This window comes from Myxine glutinosa, unplaced genomic scaffold (genome assembly GCF_964187855.1).
Source record: "Myxine glutinosa unplaced genomic scaffold, kmMyxGlut1.1 SCAFFOLD_2472, whole genome shotgun sequence".
Taxonomy (NCBI): Eukaryota; Metazoa; Chordata; class Myxini; order Myxiniformes; family Myxinidae; genus Myxine; species Myxine glutinosa.
Window position 1 is genome coordinate 25,001 of NW_027618566.1, and position 21,818 is coordinate 46,818.

General features: G+C 48.8%; 1 protein-coding gene across 1 annotated transcript in view; it reads right to left on the minus strand.

The window, feature by feature from the left end:
- The window catches only part of LOC144889306 (serologically defined colon cancer antigen 8-like), a 26,055-nt gene extending 4,481 nt beyond the window's left edge, over positions 1–21,574 (minus strand). Inside the window, exons 1-3 of the mRNA XM_078769423.1 lie at positions 21,005–21,574; positions 19,533–19,641; positions 18,275–18,406 (exon numbers count right to left, since the gene is read on the minus strand). Of these exons, the coding sequence (XP_078625549.1) occupies positions 18,275–18,406; positions 19,533–19,633 (233 nt within the window). The 5' untranslated portion in view covers positions 19,634–19,641; positions 21,005–21,574. The remainder of the gene's footprint in view (positions 1–18,274; positions 18,407–19,532; positions 19,642–21,004) is intronic.
- Positions 21,575–21,818: the final 244 nt, after the last annotated feature.

Genomic DNA, 21,818 nt, shown 5'->3' on the forward strand with positions numbered 1-21,818 from the left:
TGTTGATCAGATAAGGTTATATTTTCTATCCAAGATGGCTGCCAAACCACATGACTTACATCATAATTTTCAAACTATATGCAGCAATGGTGTTAGATGACATTTCAACCTTTTGCATTGACAGGGTAAGCAGTTTCTGAGATATAATTATTTAATATTTTCCTTCAATCCATAATGGCCGCTGCACCATGTGAACGATGACGTTTTCGTGATCAACTTTCAATCGCAATGCCCTAGTCGATGACACACGTCAAGTTTTGAGTCCATCACTTCGGTGGTTTGGGAGATGTTTTTTTTAAGGCTTTAGGATAAATCAAATATGGCTGCCAAACCATGTGACCTATGATGTCATAAATTTAATATTTCAATACAAAAGGGTCATAGATCATGTGAATGCAATTTCAGATTTTTGGGATAAGGAATTCGACTGAAACATTTATGGCTGGTATACCACTTCACCTATGATGTCATCATTATCATGCTTTTGTTCCCTATTGGGAGTACTTGACAATGTGCTGCCAAGTTTCAAATGTTTCCATTCAGCGGTTTCTGAGAAATGTTTTTAATTATCTGCGTTTAATCCAAGATGGTTGCCATACCAGGTGACCGATGACGTCACAATTAACATAAAAACATTCCACATGGGTGCCGCTCCTACCCTGAAAGTTTCGTCTCAATCGGACATGTGGTTGCTGAGAACAACGAGGTTTAGCCCGTACGGACGGACGGACAACCCGAAAACAATGCCTCCGGCCACCTTCGGGGGCGGAGGCATAGAATTGCTGCACAGGCCTGGTTGCCTATAATTATGACTAGCATGGCTGGAAGATGAGACCCCCCGCCTCCCAATACCGCCATCCACAAAGCACGTGTGGTTGGTCGCCCAATGGTTCGATGAGCATGACACTGATGTCATCCATATGTGACACTGATGTCATCCATATGTGACACTGATGTCATCCATATGTCATGGCCTTCTCAGGCACCAGATCTGAACCCAATTGAACATTTATGGGATATTCTGGAACGATGCCTGAAACAGCGTTTTCCACCTCCATCAAACAGGTGTGAGTTGATTGACTTTCTCGTGGAAGAATGGTGTCGCATCCCTCCTGCAGAATTCCAGACGCTAGTGGACTTTATGCCACGGCGCATACAGGCCGGACTTCCCACACATGGTGGCCCAACGCCCTATTAAGTGACTTTACATTTGCGTTTCCATTTTTTGTCCGTTACCTGTATATATCAAGACCCAAAATCAGGTCTCTCACCCGTAATTGTAGGAAATAACCAATCGATTACGCCAGGTGGCTAGGATTTTCAAATAAATTAACCCCTATGCTCTCGTAGCCAAAGGAAGCTGCATAAAGCAACCAATATAAGCTACACAAGGTAAGCCCTTTGCTGTTTCAAACTCTATCCGAGTTCCTCTGCAGCTGCCAAGCATTCACAAGTACTACACACCGTATGATGCCACACACCATCTCAGTCGCCAGACCGGTTTCATCGCTTGTTTTGAGGAGTGCTTCTATTTTCCCGAACATTAAGCAATAAATGTTAATCACATAATCGATGGTCTGCTCTGCTCTTTTTATTACTTGCTCGTGAAATGGTGTTGTACGTACTGGGGTGAATGGGGTGTACGTACATCCTTGTTAGGCCGTCCCACCACAAAGCGGGAGACTGGGTTTTGCAATCGCTTCTGTTATGGGTGTCTGTCCAGGCCATAACTTTTTTTTTTTCACCATTTCATTATTTCTCATCAAATTTGAAACAAACCTTTATTATGAGAATATGGAGAACACAAATGAATAAAACGTATAATCTTTTTAACAGATATTTTCATCAAGCTTAGTTGGAATACAAAGCAGACGCGGATTGGGCTCTGTATTTTGAGATGCTTTCAAGTTGTCGTTTTAGTGTTTCTGGTGCACGAACATGGCTTGGTTCGTGTCTGGATTGGACATGGTGATTGGGGGAGTTTCACGCAACCCACACATCACCAGTGGGTTCAGTCGGGAATGTTGAACAGAGCAACCCATTTCGCAAAGCTACGTCTCAGAACGGGTCCTCCCAATTGATGGAGACGCAGCAAGTGGAAAGTGAGGCAGAAATAGTCTCAACTTTGTGTCTGTAAAAGACTGTTAATCACAGATAAGGAGGGTGCACACACAGAACCTCACTCCTCCCACCTCCTCTCCCCCTCCCCTCTTTCCCCCTTCTTTTCACTCCTCCCACCTCCTTTCCCCTCCCCTCTCTCAACTCCACCCACTCTCTCCTCTCTCCCCTCTTCCCACCTGCTCTCCCCTCCCAACTCCACCCACTCTCTCCTCTGTCCCCTCTTCCCACCTCCTCTCCCCTCCCAACTCCACCCACTCTCTCCCCTCTTCCCACCTCCTCTCCCCTCCCAACTCCACCCTCTCTCTCCTCTCTACCCCTCCCTCTCCCCTCCCCTCTTTCCCCCTTCCCTTCACTCCTCCCAACTCCACCCACTCTCTCCTCTCTACCCCTCTCTCCTCTCCCCTCCCAACTCCACCCACTCTCTCCTCTCTACCCCGCTCTCCTCTCCCCTCCCAACTCCACACACTCTCTCCCCCTTCCCTCTCTTTCCCCTCCCCTCTTCCCCCCTTCCCTTCACTCCTCCCTCCTCCTCTCCCCTCCCAACTCCACCCTCTCTCTCCTCTCTCTTCCCCTTCCCTCTCCCCTCCCCTTTTCCCCTTCACTCTTCCCACCTCCTCTCTCCTCCCAACTCCACCCTCTCTCTTCCCCTTCCCTCTCTCTCCCCTCCCCTCTTCCCCTTCACTCCTCCCACCTCCTCTCCCCTCCCAACTCCACCCACTCTCTCCTCTCTACCCCTCTCTCTCCCCTCCCCTCTTCCCACCTCCTCTCCCCTCCCAACTCCACCCTCTCTCTTCCCCTTCCCTCTCTCTCCCCTCCCCTCTTCCCCTTCACTCCTCTCTACCTCTCTCTCCCCTCCCAACTCTACCCACTCTCTTCCCCTCCCCTCTTCCCCCCTTCCCTTCACTCCTCCCACCTCCTCTCCCCTCCCAACTCCACCTACTCTCTCCTCTCTACCCCTCTCCCCCCTCCCAATGGTGACATGACGCAATAGATACCAGGGACAGAAAGAACTGTGGCATGTTAGCCTGTCGTGTCAGTGTGCCATGGACGTTAGAGCAACAACGATGCACTAACGCAAAAGGGGCACCAGGGTCTCGGACCACTGAATTGAAGGAATCTCGATGTATTGTAGAAAGAGTAGCAGGTAGATTGAAGGGTGAAACGACCAGGTCTCCAAGGGGAAGGACTCATTGCGTTCACCCGTACTCCACCGAACAATCCCACAGCATAGAGGAGGTGATGGTTTCGCTTCGTTTCGCAGTCTGTGCACACGCGCTAATGAAAGCGGTGCAAACCCACGTGGGACATGAGCCAAGGAAGACATACTCCATAATAAATAAACAAACAATAAATAAAGGATTCCAGGAGTACCATTGGCTCCAGCTTTCCCACAAATATTGCAACAGTCACATCAGCTTCATTGAACAACTCAAACAGTGAACGGGATTATCCTCATAGATGCTAAAAAAACATTCTTTGCGTCCATTCCTTGGGAAGTCCCATCTGAGCACTTGCCCCGTGAAGCTGGGCGTCCCACGTCCGGGTTGATTTTTCATCGGCTATTAATGAATGAATGAATGAATGTAAAAGTACGCTGACTTGTCTTTTGCCCGACATGTACAATCTCTACCATTAGCCTGAGATCACCATTTAAATAAGAAAAAGCTTTTGAAGAGAAAAAGTTTGTGATAAACTTGCACTGTGTGTGTGGCACACCTTCCATGTACTAAATATTCATCAAGTGCTACCTGTTACCAATAAAACAATGACCTCAGACTACAATAGGGAAAAGAGCCAAATATATAGGATGGACCAATAATACAGGTTCACATACATCTTGGATGTGCCAACACATGTTCACATACATCTTGGATGTGCCAACACAGGTTCACATACATCTTGGATGTGCCAACACAGGTTCACATACATCTTGGATGTGCCAACACAGGTTCACATACATCTTGGATGTGCCAAGACAGGTTCATATGCATCTTGGATGTGCCAACACAGGTTCACATACATCTTGGATGTGCCAAGACAGGTTCATATGCATCTTGGAGGTGCCAACACAGGTTCACATACATCTTGGATGTGCCAAGACAGGTTCATATGCATCTTGGATGTGCCAACACAGGTTCATATGCATCTTGGATGTGCCAACACAGGTTCATATGCATCTTGGATGTGCCAAGACAGGTTCATATACATCTTGGATGTGCCAACACATGTTCATGTACATCGTGGATGTGCCAACACAGGTTCACATACATCTTGGATGTGCCAACACAGGTTCATATATTGTTCAACAAGCAGAGGTGGCACATCACATCACACACCCTCTGGTGGCATGGAGCTGTTCAACAATCAGAGGAGCACATCACACACCACCTGGTGGCATGGAGCTGTTCAACAAGCAGAGGAGCACATCACACACCACCTGGTGGCATGGAGCTGTTCAACAAGCAGAGGAGCACATCACACACCACCTGGTGGCATGGACATGTTCACCAAGCAGAGGAGCACATCACACACCACCTGGTGGCATGGAGCTGTTCAACAAGCAGAGGTGGCACATCACACACCACCTGTTGGCATGGACATGTTCACCAAGCAGAGGAGCACATCACACACCACCTGGTGGCATGGAGCTGTTCAACAAGCAGAGGAGCCCATCACACACCACCTGGTGGCATGGAGCTGTTCAACAAGCAGAGGTGGCACATCACACACCACCTGGTGGCATGGAGTTGTTCAACAAGCAGAGGAGCACATCACACACCACCTGGTGGCATGGAGCTGTTCAACAAGCAGAGGAGCCCATCACACACCACCTGGTGGCATGGAGCTGTTCAACAAGCAGAGGTGGCACATCACACACCACCTGGTGGCATGGAGGTGTTCAACAAGCAGAGGAGCTCATCACACACCACCTGGTGGCATAGAGCTGTTCAGCAAGCAGAGGAGGACATCACACACCACCTGGTGGCATGGAGCTGTTCAACAAGCAGAGGAGCCCATCACACACCACCTGGTGGCATAGAGCTGTTCAACAAGCAGAGGAGCACATCACACACCACCTGGTGGCATGGAGGTGTTCAACAAGCAGAGGAGCTCATCACACACCACCTGGTGGCATAGAGCTGTTCAGCAAGCAGAGGAGGACATCACACACCACCTGGTGGCATGGAGCTGTTCAACAAGCAGAGGAGCCCATCACACACCACCTGGTGGCATGGAGCTGTTCAACAAGCAGAGGAGCACATCACACACCACCTGGTGGCATGGAGCTGTTCAACAAGCAGAGGTGGCTCATCATCAGCAAACGTGCACAAAATGGCCCTCACCGATGGCTGGCAGTGTCCAGGGTAAGTGTTAATGTCAGCTGGTGAGAGCAATGCACACCGCTCCTTTTAGGTGGTGGTCCTAGTGGGCATTTACATGCCAATCGACCCAAAGCAATAGTTCCTTTGCAAGAAAAGGATATAATAAATGGGGTTCAGTTGTTGTATTTTAAGAGGCGAGCGTGGTCATGTTCCTGGCTTCTTTCGGCCGATCACGTGGCGTGCGGTGGGCAGGGGGGAGCCCCGCACGAGCCCAATGGGTCAATCACCCGAGGCACGACGCACAAAGGAGTCCCAAAGTCTGGGCACACCACGTGAAAGCTCGTCTGTGCGGCGGCGAGCTTCGGGTTTCTGTATACAAGTTTATTTTGGCAACGGGCGCGCCGGGGATAGGCCGGAGGACATGCGGGGTAAAAGAGGCACGGGGAGGGTGGGGGTGCGAGATGCAATGTCGTTGCAACATTTCCAGCTGAGAGCTGGCAACGCCTCGGGCATCCAGACTGGCTGGCGACGATGCCCGTGGTGCCACCCTTATTAGGAGGCGCTGTTGCCAGCGGACCGGAGGGCCGCGCACAGGAGGTGCTGTTAAAGGGCATTCGCCACCCGGCCAGATGTACGGGGCTGCATGAACCTGTGGGTGCACGTGGCAAGACCTCCGGCAGCAAGAGGTCTGAAATCCGACACCAGTGAAAGAACATCCCTGTTCGGGGTCATCACATTTCCATAAAACAATACGTGGCCTCGGGTTATGTGCGATCGGGATAGGATGTCTTCAAGGTACACACAATCACCTCGTCGAGCGTGGGTTAGAATCCCGATCCAGCAAGAAACTGTCATCCCAGTGTTGGACACACACACACACACACGTATGTATGTATATAGTGTCTATAGAAAGTCTACACCCCCTATCAAAAATTTCACCTTTTGTTGCCTTTTTTCCTGGAATTAAATTGCATGAAATCAGACTTTTTCCACCTGTATTTACACATCGTAACCCACAACTTGCAAGCGAAAAACAAATCCCACAAATTTCAGAAAATTAAATAAAAATACAAAACTGGCATATCTTGTTTGGATAAGTTTCCACTCCCCTGAGATAATATTTGGTGGAGGCACCTTTGCTACCTTGCCATATCGGCCAGACTTGTGGAGTGCTTGGGATATTGTTGTCACACGCACACAGTGACCAGTCTTTGCCAAAAAGGCCTGTAGCTTTTTCAAAGTTGCCATTGACCTCTTGGTGGCCTCTCTGATCAGTATCCTCTTTGCTTGGTCATCTAGTTTGGAGGAACGACCTGATCTAGGCAGTGTCTTGGTGGTACCATACGTCCTACACTTCTTAATGATTGTCTTGACTGTGCTCCAAGGGATATTCAAGGCCTTTGAAATATTTTTATACTCATCCCCTGATCTGTGCCTTTCCACAACTTTATCCCAGAGGTCTTTTGAAAGCTCCTTGGTGCTCATGGTCGAGGCTTTGTTGTGAAATGCACTACCCAGTAGAGGAAACCTATAGGATCAGCTGATTTTATTCTGAAATAATCCGAATCACTCCAATTTAACACAGGTGGAGGCCAATTAACTTGGTGTGTGGTTTTGAAGGTGATTGGTTACACCTGAGCTAATTTACAATTGCTATTATAAAGGGGGGGGGGGCACCCGTGGGAATCCCATGGGCATGGAAGTGTGTCGTTGCGATCGGTGCAGCCGTTTTTGCGGTACCCGGGAAAATAACGTTAGGCGGGAGTCCAAACCTGAAAATGCTGGAGACCAAAGCTGAAATTGGAAAAACAATATAGCCTATTTTACTCCAGGGGATCCCAGGATTACCCACCCAAAATATCGTTGCGATTCGTTCAGCCGTTTTTGCGGTACCTGGGAACGGATGGACGGACAGACATTTGGTGAATTATAGTAAGATGAGGGTTGTGGACACTTATCGAGCCAAGATATTCTAGTTTTGTATTTTAAATTAATTTTCTGAAATTTGTAGGATTTGTTTTTCATTTGGAAGTTCTGGGTTACGATGTGTAAATAAAGGTGAAAAAAGTCTGATTTAATGCATTTTAATTCCAGGTTATAAGGAAACAAAAGGTGAAAAATTGAAAGTGGGTGTAGACTTTCTATAGATACTATATACATACATATAACAACCTCGAAACATTGCAAGATGAAGATGAGATACTGTGTCAAATGTGATGGCAACATTAAAAGGTCACGTTTGAAAGATGCGAGGACTCGATCCTTCATTTCCTACTCTGGTTCATATTTGCACAACGACCTGAAGCTCCATCATGGCGGAAGTCCTACCACTGCATGCCCAGGTCCTACCACTGCATGCCCAAGTCCGACCACTGCATGCCCAAGTCCTACCACTGCATGCCCAAGTCCTACCACTGCATGCCCAAGTCCTACCACTGCATGCCCAAGTCCTACCACTGCATGCCCAAGTCCTACCACTGCATGCCCAAGTCCTACCACTGCATGCCCAAGTCCGACCACTGCATGCCTAAGTCCTACCAATGCATGCCCAAGTCCGACCACTGCATGCCCAAGTCCTACCACTGCATGCCCAAGTCCTACCACTGCATGCCCAAGTCCTACCACTGCATGCCCAAGTCCTACCACTGCATGCCTAAGTCCTACCAATGCATGCCCAAGTCCGACCACTGCATGCCCAAGTCCTACCACTGCATGCCCAAGTCATACCACTGCATGCCCAAGTCCTACCACTGCACGTCCAAGTCCTACCACTGCACGCCCAAGTCCTACCACTGCACGCCCAAGTCCTACCACTGCACGCCCAAGTCCTACCACTGCACGCCCAAGTCCTACCACTGCACGCCCAAGTCCTACCACTGCACGCCAAAGTCCTACCATTGCACGCCCAAGTCCGACCACTGCATGCCCAAGTCCGACCACTGCATGCCCAAGTCCTACCACTGCATGCCCAAGTCCTACCACTGCATGCCCAAGTCCGACCACTGCATGCCCAAGTCCTACCACTGCATGCCCAAGTCCTACCACTGCATGCCCAAGTCCTACCACTGCATGCCCAAGTCCTACCACTGCATGCCCAAGTCCGACCACTGCATGCCCAAGTCCTACCACTGCATGCCCAAGTCCTACCACTGCATGCCCAAGTCCGACCACTGCATGCCCAAGTCCTACCACTGCATGCCCAAGTCCTACCACTGCATGCCCAAGTCCGACCACTGAACGCCCAAGTCCGACCACTGCACGCCCAAGTCCTACCACTGCACGCCCAAGTCCTACCACTGCACGCCCAAGTCCCACCACTGCACGCCCAAGTCCCACCACTGCACGCCCAAGTCCTACCACTGCACGCCCAAGTCCTACCACTGCACGCCCAAGTCCTACCACTGCACGCCCAAGTCCTACCACTGCACGCCCAAGTCCTACCACTGCACGCCCAAGTCCTACCACTGCACGCCCAAGTCCTACCACTGCACGCCAAAGTCCTACCACTGCACGCCAAAGTCCTACCACTGCACGCCAAAGTCCTACCACTGCACGCCCAAGTCCTACCACTGCACGCCCAAGTCCTACCACTGCATGCCCAAGTCCTACCACTACACGCCCAAGTCCTACCACTGCACGCCCAAGTCCTACCACTGCACGCCCAGGTCCTACCACTGCATGCCCAAGTCCTACCACTGCACGCCCAAGTCCTACCACTGCACGCCCAAGTCCTACCACTGCACGCCCAAGTCCTACCACTGCACGCCCAAGTCCTACCACTGCATGCCCAAGTCCTACCACTGCACGCCCAAGTCCGACCACTGCATGCCCAAGTCACGTTCTCAAAAGTAAAAATAAATCCGCATTTTTCACCACGAAGTTCAAGGATGGCCCCGGAAATGCGCTTACAGGGAACCGAAAAGGCCTTTTCGCAGCCAACATCCCTCACCATGTACGCGCCATGTCAATTCCAACCTAGACATTTGTTCAACATGTTTACGCGGCTTCTGATTGACGACGCACACCATACTCAAGATCACAAGTTCCGTTGACATATTTTGGCGTCTGCACGGATCAAAGCTCCACGGTGAGACGATGTTATTTACGTTTACCACGTCGCTGCAAATCGGACACGAGGCTCGACGTCGACGCCCACTCGGAAGCACATCGCACGACGCGGCGCCCTCTGCTGGCACAACAGCACAACGTGAGTTTGAGAGGGGACACGTGTCGTCGGAAATCAAACCGAATACGAAGTCGAACAAAGCACGCTGCCTCAGTTGCTAAAGGATTGCGTTTTTCCATGGCCGGCGACGACTCCAAACTACATGTAATAGTACAACGTAAGCACGAACAAGACATGGAGCATGCTGGACGGGTCCGCACAGGGCCATGCCATTCCGGCTGGTGAGAGGGGGGTGGAGCATGCTGAACGGATCCGCACAGAGCCATGCCATTCCGGCTGGTGAGAGGGGGGTGGAGCATGCTGGACGGGTCCGCACAGGGCCATGCCATTCCGGCTGGTGAGAGGGGGGTGGAGCATGCTGAACGGATCCGCACAGAGCCATGCCATTCCGGCTGGTGAGAGGGGGGTGGAGCATGCTGAACGGATCCGCACAGAGCCATGCCATTCCGGCTGGTGAGAGGGGGGCAGAGCATGCTGGACGGATCCGTATAGGGCTATGCCATTCCGGCTGTTGAGAGGGGGGTGGAGCATGCTGGACGGGTCCGTACAGGGCCATGCCATTCCGGCTGGTGAGAGGGGGGTGGAGCATGCTGAACGGATCCGCACAGAGCCATGCCATTCCGGCTGGTGAGAGGGGGGTGGAGCATGCTGAACGGATCCGCACAGAGTCATGCCATTCCGGCTGGTGAGAGGGGGGTGGAGCATGCTGGACGGATCCGCACAGAGCCATGCCATTCCGGCTGGTGAGAGGGGGGCAGAGCATGCTGGACGGATCCGCACAGGGCCATGCCATTCCGGCTGGTGAGAGGGGGGTGGAGCATGCTGGACGGATCCGCACAGGGCCATGCCATTCCGGCTGGTGAGAGGGGGGTGGAGCATGCTGAACGGATCCGCAGTCCGCACAGAGCCATGCCATTCCGGCTGGTGAGAGGGGGGCAGAGCATGCTGGACGGATCCGCACAGAGCCATGCCATTCCGGCTGGTGAGAGGGGGGCAGAGCATGCTGGACGGATCCGTATAGGGCTATGCCATTCCGGCTGTTGAGAGGGGGGTGGAGCATGCTGGACGGATCCGCACAGGGCCATGCCATTCCGGCTGGTGAGAGGGGGGTGGAGCATGCTGAACGGATCCGCAGTCCGCACAGAGCCATGCCATTACGGCTGGTGAGAGGGGGGCAGAGCATGCTGGACGGATCCGCACAGAGCCATGCCATTCCGGCTGGTGAGAGGGGGGCAGAGCATGCTGGACGGATCCGCACAGGGCCATGCCATTCCGGCTGGTGAGAGGGGGGTGGAGCATGCTGGACGGATCCGCACAGGGCCATGCCATTCCGGCTGTTGAGAGGGGGGCAGAGCATGCTGAACGGATCCGCAGTCCGCACAGAGCCATGCCATTCCGGCTGGTGAGAGGGGGGTGGAGCATGCTGGACGGATCCGCACAGGGCCATGCCATTCCGGCTGTTGAGAGGGGGGCAGAGCATGCTGGACGGATCCGTATAGGGCTATGCCATTCCGGCTGTTGAGAGGGGGGCGGAGCATGCTGGACGGATCCGTATAGGTATAGGGCTATGCCATTCCGGCTGGTGAGCGGGGGGTGGAGCATGCTGCAATCCGAGTCCTCTCGGGACCAGAGACTGACTACGAGCCTCGCAGTGTAAAGAAAGGCTTCTCGGGGAACCGCACAGCCCGCGGAGCGGCGCGGGGCTGCACATGGCTGCCTCGCACGTCCCAGCCAGCTGTGCGCAATCGTCCTCCTGCTCATCCCAGGTGTCTGACGCTCACCCAGCAGCAAATCATCTTATCACGAGCTTTATTGCCAGGCCGGTGCTCGGTACATCCAGCCCGGATTAAAGTCTTTGTCAGGCAGGATCCTTCCATGTAAAAGCGGGTTCAAGTGAAACTCTCGTGGGGAGGATTTCACCACAGAAAATGCAGGCAAACATCAATTAATAGGAAGAATGCTGTGACGCAGTTTAGATAGCGGAGGTCGACCCAATTTTCTGAACGGCCAAAAACTTGACCGCAACGTCTTTTCATTTATCTGTTTTAAACAGAGGTCGAGGCTCAGAGAAGAGTTGAAAGATTGAAGGGGTAACGATGATGCAGCGATGGAGTAGAGGTCGCTGGCATACAAGGGAGGATGGAGAAATGTGAGAAGGACCAGACACCGACAGCACAAGTAAGGACATGCACCCAGGACAAGGGAACTGAGTCTACGCAGCATATTAGGAATGTGTAAATGAGACAGGAAAGGCGGACAAACCAGGGTAGATGTGGAGAGGTTTGGGTGGACATGGGATTAGAAACAGAAATCGGGAATATCGCGGATAAAATGAGATGGCGATGGCTCACCACTTCAAATGAGAGTGGAGAGAAGATGATTGGAAAAACTCAGGGAGACAATTCCACAGTACAGAGAACAGTGGGGAAGAAAATAGTGGAAGTGGGAAGCTGGCCTGGATTTGGGGGTGGATAACAAGGTTTGTGTTGCTAGCAGAGCAAGTGCGGCCTGGTCGGAATTCATGAGGGACAAATAGCTGAGAGGACAGATGAGGCGAGACCAGACACGAGGCGATAAAAACTGCTCGGCCATTGACATGTCTGTGGTGGGAGAGGGCCGGGCCTTGCATTCCAGTCTCCTGTTCAATACACCAATTAAAGTCATGGCCTTGGATGACACCGCTTCCAGAGTTGCAGGGTGACATCCGGCAGCACAAGCTCACAAAAGACATCCGAACTCCACGACACTTTGGATGAAGGCTTTGTACACCACACCTGTACGTTGAAATGATATGAGTATGAATAGACCTCAGGTTTAAATTAAACGATGAGATATGACCAGGTAACCCACAGAAATTCCACATAATGTAGAATGTGACTTCAAACCCCCGACCCACCCAACGTCCTCAATACCTCACACCCCTTAAAGGCTGAACCTCCCTCTCCAAACTCTCTGTCATACATGTGCCCCTCCCACACCCAACTCTCTGTCACATCTCTACCCCTCCCACCCAACCCTCTGTCACATCTCTGCCCCTCCCACCCAACTCTCTGTCACATATCTGCCCCTCCCACCCAACTCTGTCACATCTCTACCCCTCCCACCCAACTCTCTGTCACATCTCTGCCCCCTCCCTCTCCCAACTCTCTGTCATATCTCTGCCCCCTCCTACCCAACTCTCTGTCACATCTCTACCCCTCCTACCCAACTCTTTGTCACATCTCTACCCCTCCCACCCAACTCTCTGTCATATCTCTGCCCCCTCCCTCTCCCAACTCTCTGTCACATCTCTACCCCTCCCACCCAACTCTCTGTCATATCTCTGCCCCCTCCCTCTCCCAACTCTCTGTCACATCTCTGCCCCTCCCACCCAACTCTCTGTCACATCTCTACCCCTCCCATCCAACCTTCTGTCACATCTCTGCCCCTCCCACCCAACCCTCTGTCACATCTCTGCCCCTCCCACCCAACTCTCTGTCATATCTCTGCCCCTCCCACCCAACTCTCTGTCATATCTCTGCCGACTCCTACCCAACTCTGTCCTCCCATTCCACTTTCTTTCCATTCTTCAAAGCAGGAGAACATTCTTCATTTTATTTTTTTGTATACAAGATCGAGGCTCGTGTTGGAGATAAAATTCTTACATCATTGCATATTATTTTTTCATTACCTCATAAAAATGGTGGAACATTTAACTCTCTTTCCCCTACCAACAACTTTAATAACATGCCATTACCAACTTCGCCTACTCTTATATAACACCTTCCCACCTTCTCGATCTGTCTTTTCACCCCATTCACAATCTTGGTTGCAGCGAGATATGTCTCGTGAGAACAATTATCCAAACTACCTTCAGATCCCCATTCACAATATCACGAGATATGTGCTGCAGAAATTATGTGCAATTGACACTCTCAAGTGATTGTGAATAGCCCAATTGTGTTATCAAATGATCCTAAATTAATTATCTTCTTCGTGATGCATCGACACAACGTTAAAATTAAATAAAGACGAAACAACGTTGCTTAACCTACAATCTCGCGAGATGGCGGAATCTCGCGATATTTCACGTGACAGACGGACGGACGTGAGAAGCGGATTCTTTATATAGATGAGAGTGGTCGAGTCGCTCTGCAGAGGATTTCTGCCAAGGTCATATGTACTGGCTTGCTTCATCTTACCCCAACCACGTTGGCAAAACACCAGCAGATAACACGTCCTTTCAACGAAGGTAGCGCACTGATCCAGGTTACACGGCACAGTCAAACACAGGGACATCAACAGTGTGCCGAAGTTAACCCTTCGATGCAGTGATTGGGCCTCGGAGGCCCACAAGGTTTTTTTTTTGTTGCAAAAACTATGCTGTACAATTTTTTTTGGAATGAGCCTCAATTTCACCAACTTTCATGTTGTTACACAAAATTCAGTGACATAAATAAAACATTTTATTCAGGCTCATGGGAAAAAAATCTTCATTCTTCACTTATAACCCGAAAATCCGACACGAATGCAGGCCTGGGGCCTTTAAGGCCCCGCATAAATGTTGTTGCATAACTATGTTATATCATTATTTTCTTGATATGAGCCTCATTATATGCTCCTATAACTTGGTTACAAATAATTCAGTGACAAAAATATGAAAATAAAAAAACTTTACACGAATACATTTTGTGGGGCCTCCGAGGAGGCCCAATGGCTGCATAGGTGTAGGATTTTTGACAGTTGTGGACATATACAATCTAAATAAAAGGATTAGTGAATCATATTTTTTGAGCAAATACTCCTCCATGAGCCTCAACCTTTTAGAGAAAAAAAAGTTGAAAAACCAAGAACAAAAAGAATTTTTTGCAAAAAAGAAAAGAAAAAGGATTCATTACTTGTATGGGATTCTTCCAACTAATAGGATCAATGATTCACATTTTCTGAGCAAATACACATCCATGAGCATCGACTTGGATTGAAAAAGGATATGAAAGAAAAACAATCTATAAAATTTTTTAAAAACATTACACAAATAAATTTGTGGGGCCTCCGAGGCCCAATGGCTGCGTTTGTGTAGGATTTTTGACGCCTGTATCACAAGGTTAAACAGCATGCGATCTAAAGCGGGATGTCCCTGCGTTTAAGTGACAGGATTCCACAGGCATACAGTCACGTGAAAAAGTAAGTACACCTCATGTAAAGTCTTGACTTTTTCAACATATTTCAACATACAGCTCTTTGATATTCATTTCAACAATATTGATAGATAAAGGTGATATAATATAACAAACATCATGAAACATTTACATTTTGTAGTCCATTGTATAATTTAAATAAACATAAATGCAAATTTCGCATGTGGAAAAAGTAAGTACACCCTTGGCTCCAATAGGTGGTATTGCCCCCTTTGGCAGAAACAACCTCAAGTAGGCGTTTCTTATAACTGTCTACCAGTCTCTGACATCGACTGGGAGAAATTTTTGCCCACTCCTCCATGCAGAATTCTTTCAGCTGTGCGATGCTTGAGGGGATTCTTGCATGCACAGCTTGTTTCAAATCCCCCCACAACATCTCGATGGGATTTAGATCCGGGCTTTGACTTGGCCATTCCAGAACCCTCCATTTCTTTCTTTTCAGCCATTCCTTGGTGGATTTATTGGTATGTTTAGGGTCATTGTCATGTTGCAAGGTCCACCTTCGGTTGAGCTTCAACTTTCCGACAGATGGCCTCACATTATCCTCAAGCACCCTCTGGTACAATGAAGAATTCATAGTAGATTCTATGATGGTGAGCTGCCCAGGCCCTGATGCAGCAAAGCTGCGCCAAACCATAATATTTCCACCACCATGCTTTACATTTGGTATCAGGTTCTTGTGGTCAAATGCTGTCTTTGGTTTTTGCCAAACATGTCTTCTGGTACTGTGGCCAAATAGCTCTACCTTTGACTCATCTGTCCAGAGCATATTGTTCCAGAAGTGCTGGTCTTTGCCAAGGTGTTCATTGGCAAACTTTAGTCTTGCCCTGATGTTCTTTCTGGACAGCAAAGGTTTCCTCCTGGCACACCTCCCATGTAGATCAAATTTGTGCAGCCTTTTTCTAATGGTAGACTCGTGCACTTTGACATCAACAGTGGCAAGAGCTACCTGTAGGTCCCATGATGACATTCTGGGGTTCTTAGAGACTTATTTCGGCATCTGGTGGTCTGCTCTCGGGCTGAACTTGCTGGGGCGGCCTGGCCTGAACAAGTTGGCAGTTGGTTGGAATCTTCTCCACTTGTAGATGATCTTCCAGACAGTCGAATGATTGATTTCAAATCGTTTGGAGATCTTTTTAAATCCCTTCCCAGACTCGTAGGCATCTATAACCTTCTTTCTGAAGGCCTCAGAGAGCTCTTTTGATCTAGGCATGGTGATGTCACACACTTCAACAACAAAGAGTAAACCAAACTAAATGTCTGAGTTTTAAATAAGACAGGTTCCTCCAAGATCCTCTCCAATGATGTTCTAAGCATTTGCACCTGAGCTGGTGCACCTGATTCTAGTTTTAGGTATTTGAAGTAGTGATAAATGTCAGGGTGTACTTACTTTTTCCACATGCGAAATTTGCATTTATGTTTATTTAAATTATACAATGGACTACAAAATGTAAATGTTTCATGATATTTGTTATATTATATCACCTTTATCTATCAATATAGTTGAAATGAAGATCAAATAGCTGTATGTTGAAATATGTTTAAAAAGTCAAAACTTTACACGGGGTGTACTTACTTTTTCACATGACTGTACCTTTCATTTTATCAACAACATTCACCTGTTCTTCTTTTAGCTAAAAAAAACAACAGTAGCCACCAGTGCGTTGTTCAGTGAGCACACCTAAGCCAGGAGCTTTTAAGGAGAACAGGTGATTTTAGCGTCTACAGAATGTACCTACAGGAGAGTCACGAGGGTACCGAAGAACATCGACCGTTGCACATCGTACATCATGCTGCAGCTTTCTGGCATCTGGAAATACCCAGGTCGGTGCACAGGTAAACGGAGAAATGCGCACCGCCTGTGACATACTCAAAAAACCTCTTTCAAAGCTCAAAATGCCAAAGTCAATTTTGGTGAAACGACCACTGAGGCTTTAATTATAGGACAGATGCAGTGAGGCGAGCGGATGATGTAGCGAGGTGCTGTCTGGCATCCGCAAGATGTGCGTAGGCACGTCTAAGGGTCCCTCATGCGGCGAGGTAATCCGCAATATGACTGAGAAAATACAGGATGCTTCCCATTTTCCCAGACAGCTACCCTTGCTAAAGAGTCCTTGTGAATATTTCTTTAACATCCCCATTGAATTCTGGGAAGCAGATATAACAACCTTGCTGAATGGTGACACCATGCTGTACGACGCATCTACCACCGCTGGCACTGCCACCAGAGAACGGTTGTATTGAGATCCAGACCTGCAGGGAATCAAAAGTTGAAACTAGAAACCAGATAGTTCAGTTGAGCACTCGACATGTTGATCTCTGCTATCGAACACCCCCGATCATTGTGGATGCAGCCTGATTAAACATGACGGAGATGAAAGAAGGAGGGTTATTTCTCTTTTTTTAAACAAGGAAAATTGTGCATAAACATAAGAGGTGATGTTTTTATCAGATATGTGCAGATATATGCAACAAGAGAAGGATGAGACAAGTTAAAACACCTTTCAGTATTCCTCCACAGGGCTGGCAGGATGGCCTGAAGGTACGCAATGCGTCTGTCATCCCTCAGGTAGATGTTAAACAGGCTTCCTGTCTACCGGCATTAGTTGGTGTTTGTGAAAATGTCTATGGTGGTGGTGGTGGTTGTTCATGTGCAGCCTGGCACTTCTTGGCTGCATCATTTTTGGGGGCGCAGCTGTGCCGCTGATGCAATGCCCCCCCCCCCCCCCATTACCAGTCAGCTGGTACTCATTTTGTCGACCTCGAAAGGACGTCAGCCCACCTGTTGTTAATTCATCGGAAAGACGGGCTCAAACTCAGGACCCCAAGATCTCAAGCCAGCCACGTTAACCGTTAAGCCAACGCCAGCCTTTCCCATGGTGTCCTACGCATGGTGTCCTCCAATCAGCAGAGGGAAATGCATCAGTGGCACAGTCACGCCTCAGCCAATAATGCTACTCTGCAACCTCGTGCTGCATACAAACGAAGAAGAAGTCCTCCACAATATTTCTCAATCAGCAAGATGCTCAATTCTGCACCCGAAGGTGATGAGCGTTGCGAAAGTCTTCTACAAACTCCATCAATCTTCTCATGCACGAACTGCTTTCTCTCTCCCATGCCCCCCATTCCATTTACAGATAGACTTTGGCCACCGTCCTCCAGTGGCCAGGCCATCTCAAGCGTGCTTCCTTAGTCGACACTGCCACACCGTTCTTTGCAACTAGAATCTTCGTCAACCGCCTCGACAACATTCTCTCTTTCTCTCCAGTTCGACCAAGTTGCCTCATTAATCACCCTTGGCATTGCCATCGCAGTGGCGTATTTTCAGCCGCTGTCAGTTCCCATAACAATACCTAAAGCACAATAAAAATTCTCCAAAGTAACTGGTCAAATGCATATTTCCATTGCTCCAGTAAACCTTATTATGGAATGCCAGGAGCTTCCTTCACGGCTGCCCGTTCCCTCACCGTCGTCGTGCACCCTCGTCGAGCTGGGCACGCTGCAGACATTGGGCCGACAATTCGTTGGCACTCTTCTTGGCTCGCGTCGCCTCGTCCCACGCCTGAGCCGTTTTCTGAAGTGCTTCTTCGTGCTCCCATCTGTCACGGGGTGAAGTTTGGGAGGGGTGGAAGAAGTGCCGGATGGCATGACAAATGCAGACACTCTTAAATTCAACATGGGGTACGAGCCACTTTAAGAGCAACAACAACAACATGCATTTTAAGGCCATTTTCCCTGCTGGAGCGGGGGTTAGCCTTGCGGGCCCCATGACAATCTTCTCCATTTTGCCCTATTTTCTGCATCTCCCCTTGTTAACCCCCTTGCCCGCATTTCTTCTTCCACCATCTTTAGCCAAGTCTTTCTCGGTCTTCCCCGTCCTCTACTTCCTTCTACATTCATTTCCATCACTCTTCTCAACCAGTCACTTTCATCCTTCCTCAACACATGACCAAACCATCTCAACCTGTTCCTCTTCACAGCATCAATCACAGGCTCTATTCCCATCATCTTTCGCAATTCATCATTTGTCTTCCTCTCTCTCAACGATACTCCACGACCCTAACCCTAACAACCTTAACCCTAACAACCTTAACCCTAACCCTAACCCTAACAACCTTAACCCTAACCAGAACCCTAACAAACTTAACCCTAACCCTAACAGCCTTAACCCTAACCCTAACAACCTTAACCCTAACCCTAACAGCCTTAACCCTAACCCTAACAACCTTAACCCTAACCCTAACAACCTTAACCCTAACCCTAACAACCTTTACCCTAACCCAACAACCTTTACCCTAACCCTAACCCGAACCACCGAACCTACACATCCACCGAACAACTTTAAGAGCCTACAAAATAAATAAAAGGAGTAAAGAGCTCAGTCCTATCGTGTCGAAATCACAAGCTGCTTCGCATCAATATTCACACCGTGTTTCTCGAGGAAATTATCCTCGGACTTTTCTGCATCGTATTGATGGCATCAGAACAGTGTCACTCCCGCGCCATTTCTATCAAAAGTCAAGCGCAGCTAACAGTACGAGAGCAGCGGAAATTTTGGCTAGAGACACCATTAAGCGTTAAATATTGCTAAACAGCCTGCATCATCCGTTTTGAGATGCATATCAAGTTGCCAGGGCCATTCCCTGCGCGATTGCATCTTACGACGTCTTGCTTCAGAATTGCTGCAAAAAACAGCATTAACCAATATTGCTTCCGATGCCTTACCGGGCTCTTCCAGAAATGGCTTCCAGCAAGGTGGCGAGAAAATTGCATTCCTCCTTCAACCTCTCTATCAGCAAATGCTGCGCGGTCACCAAATGATCCATTCGCTCCGCTGCAATAAAAGTGGAATCAAACGCGTTTGGAACTTCCTGAGGATCGAGGGAATTATTCGTGATAAGTTTTTAAAGACCAAGTGCAAGCACAGCCATTTGTTTCTCGAAAAGTTGCAACGAAAACAGTTTCAAAACTTTGCATTTCAATTCGAGATCGAGACCATTCAACCTTCAGTGTCCGAGGAATTCCATACGTTCAAGGCTGATAATATTAACATTATATCTTAAACACAGAATTAAGGGGTAATAGAAGAAGAAGAACACTCATTTTGCATCTTCAGACACTTGGAGCTGCCGAAGGTGTTTCTTGGCTATTGGGCACAATCCTGGGCGGGTGGCCACTCTATTGGGCACAATCCTGGGCAGGTGGCCACTCTATTGGGCACAATCCTGGGCGGGTGGCCACTCTATTGGGCACAATCGTGGGCAGGTGGCCACTCTATTGGGCACAATCCTGGGCAGGTGGCCACTCTATTGGGCACAATCCTGGGCAGGTGGCCACTCTATTGGGCACAATCCTGGGCAGGTGGCCACTCTATTGGGCACAATCCTGGGCATGTGGCCACTCTATTGGGCACAATCCTGGGCATGTGGCCACTCTATTGGGCACAATCGTGGGCAGGTGGCCACTCTATTGGGCACAATCCTGGGCAGGTGGCCACTTTATTGGGCACAATCTTGGGCAGGTGGCCACTCTATTGGGCACAATCCTGGGCAGGTGGCCACTCTATTGGGCACAATCCTGGGCAGGTGGCCACTTTATTGGGCACAATCTTGGGCAGGTGGCCACTATTGGGCACAATCCTGGGCAGGTGGCCACTCTATTGGGCACAATCCTGGGCAGGTGGCCACTCTATTGGGCACAATCGTGGGCAGGTGGCCACTCGGACGCAGAATACTCGACTGGCTCATTCATCCGAGTAAGCTGATATTGCCGACCTCGGAAGGATGACAGGTTGAGTCAACCCACCTGGTGTTAATTCAACGCCATGACAGGGGATTGAACTCAGGAAACTGAGATCTCAGGCCAGCCACCTTAACCTTTAAGCCAAAACAAGGCTTCTGAGAAGTAATAAGTACGTTAGAAATACTGTACATAATAATAATAATTAATAAATAATGCAGATAATTATTTTGAGAATGATAATAATTTTACAAATGACAATCAGACAATAAATCGATGTTTTATTTCAGCATTTTTTTATCTTCTTCTTTCTTTAATGGCCACAATTATTCCCATGTTCTTGTGGGTTTCATCGGGGGAGGTTTTTGGCCCAATCTTTCATGAACCACCTGGCCAGGTGTGATGTTCGACTGAGTAGTTGAGGCAGAAATTTGTTCAGGGTACTTGCTATAGCTCACCTATCTTTGCGAAGGACACAGATCTTTAACATCCCTCAGTGCAAGCAGACGGACGTCCAGTTTAATGTCCATCCGAAGGACGGTACAGACATTGATGAATCACCGTGCCTGTGAAACACCAGGACGACAGGTTATAGCTGGCTCGGGATTCAAACCCAGGCTAAACAGCTTAGAGGTGTTTGTGTGCACCTCTAGGTAATATTCTCCTCTAGGTAAAGAGAATAATTTAAAGAAAAACTAGAACCTCCACCTGGTGAACAGTTTATGTTTTGTATCCACTGATATGCCGGATCTGGATTCGGACCTGAACCAAAATCGAATCGGCTTGTTCTCGTCACCAAACCAACTCGTCCACCAAGTTTAGTCATAACTCGTCCATAACTTTTTAAAATATCATGTTATATAATCGCTTTTCATCTGATCTCTCAATGGTGAAGAATCGCTTAACAATTAAATAATTATCGTATCCGAATCCATATTCAGATCTTCACCAAAATTGAAACATTTCTCCCTTGTCAGACACACAACCTCTCCACCAAGTTTTGTCTAAATCTGTCCACAACCGTTTGAGATATCCTGCTATGTATAGTTTTTGGCCCTATATCTCCCAATGGTGAAGAATCACTTAAAGATTAAATAATCCTCGTATCCGAATTCATATTCAGATCTTCACCAAAATTGAAACATTTCTCCCTTGTTAGACACACAACCTCTCCACCAAGTTTTGTCTAAATCCGTCCACAACCTTTTGAGATATCCTGCTATGTATAGTTTTTGGCCCTATATCTCCCAATGGTGAAGAATCACTTAAAGA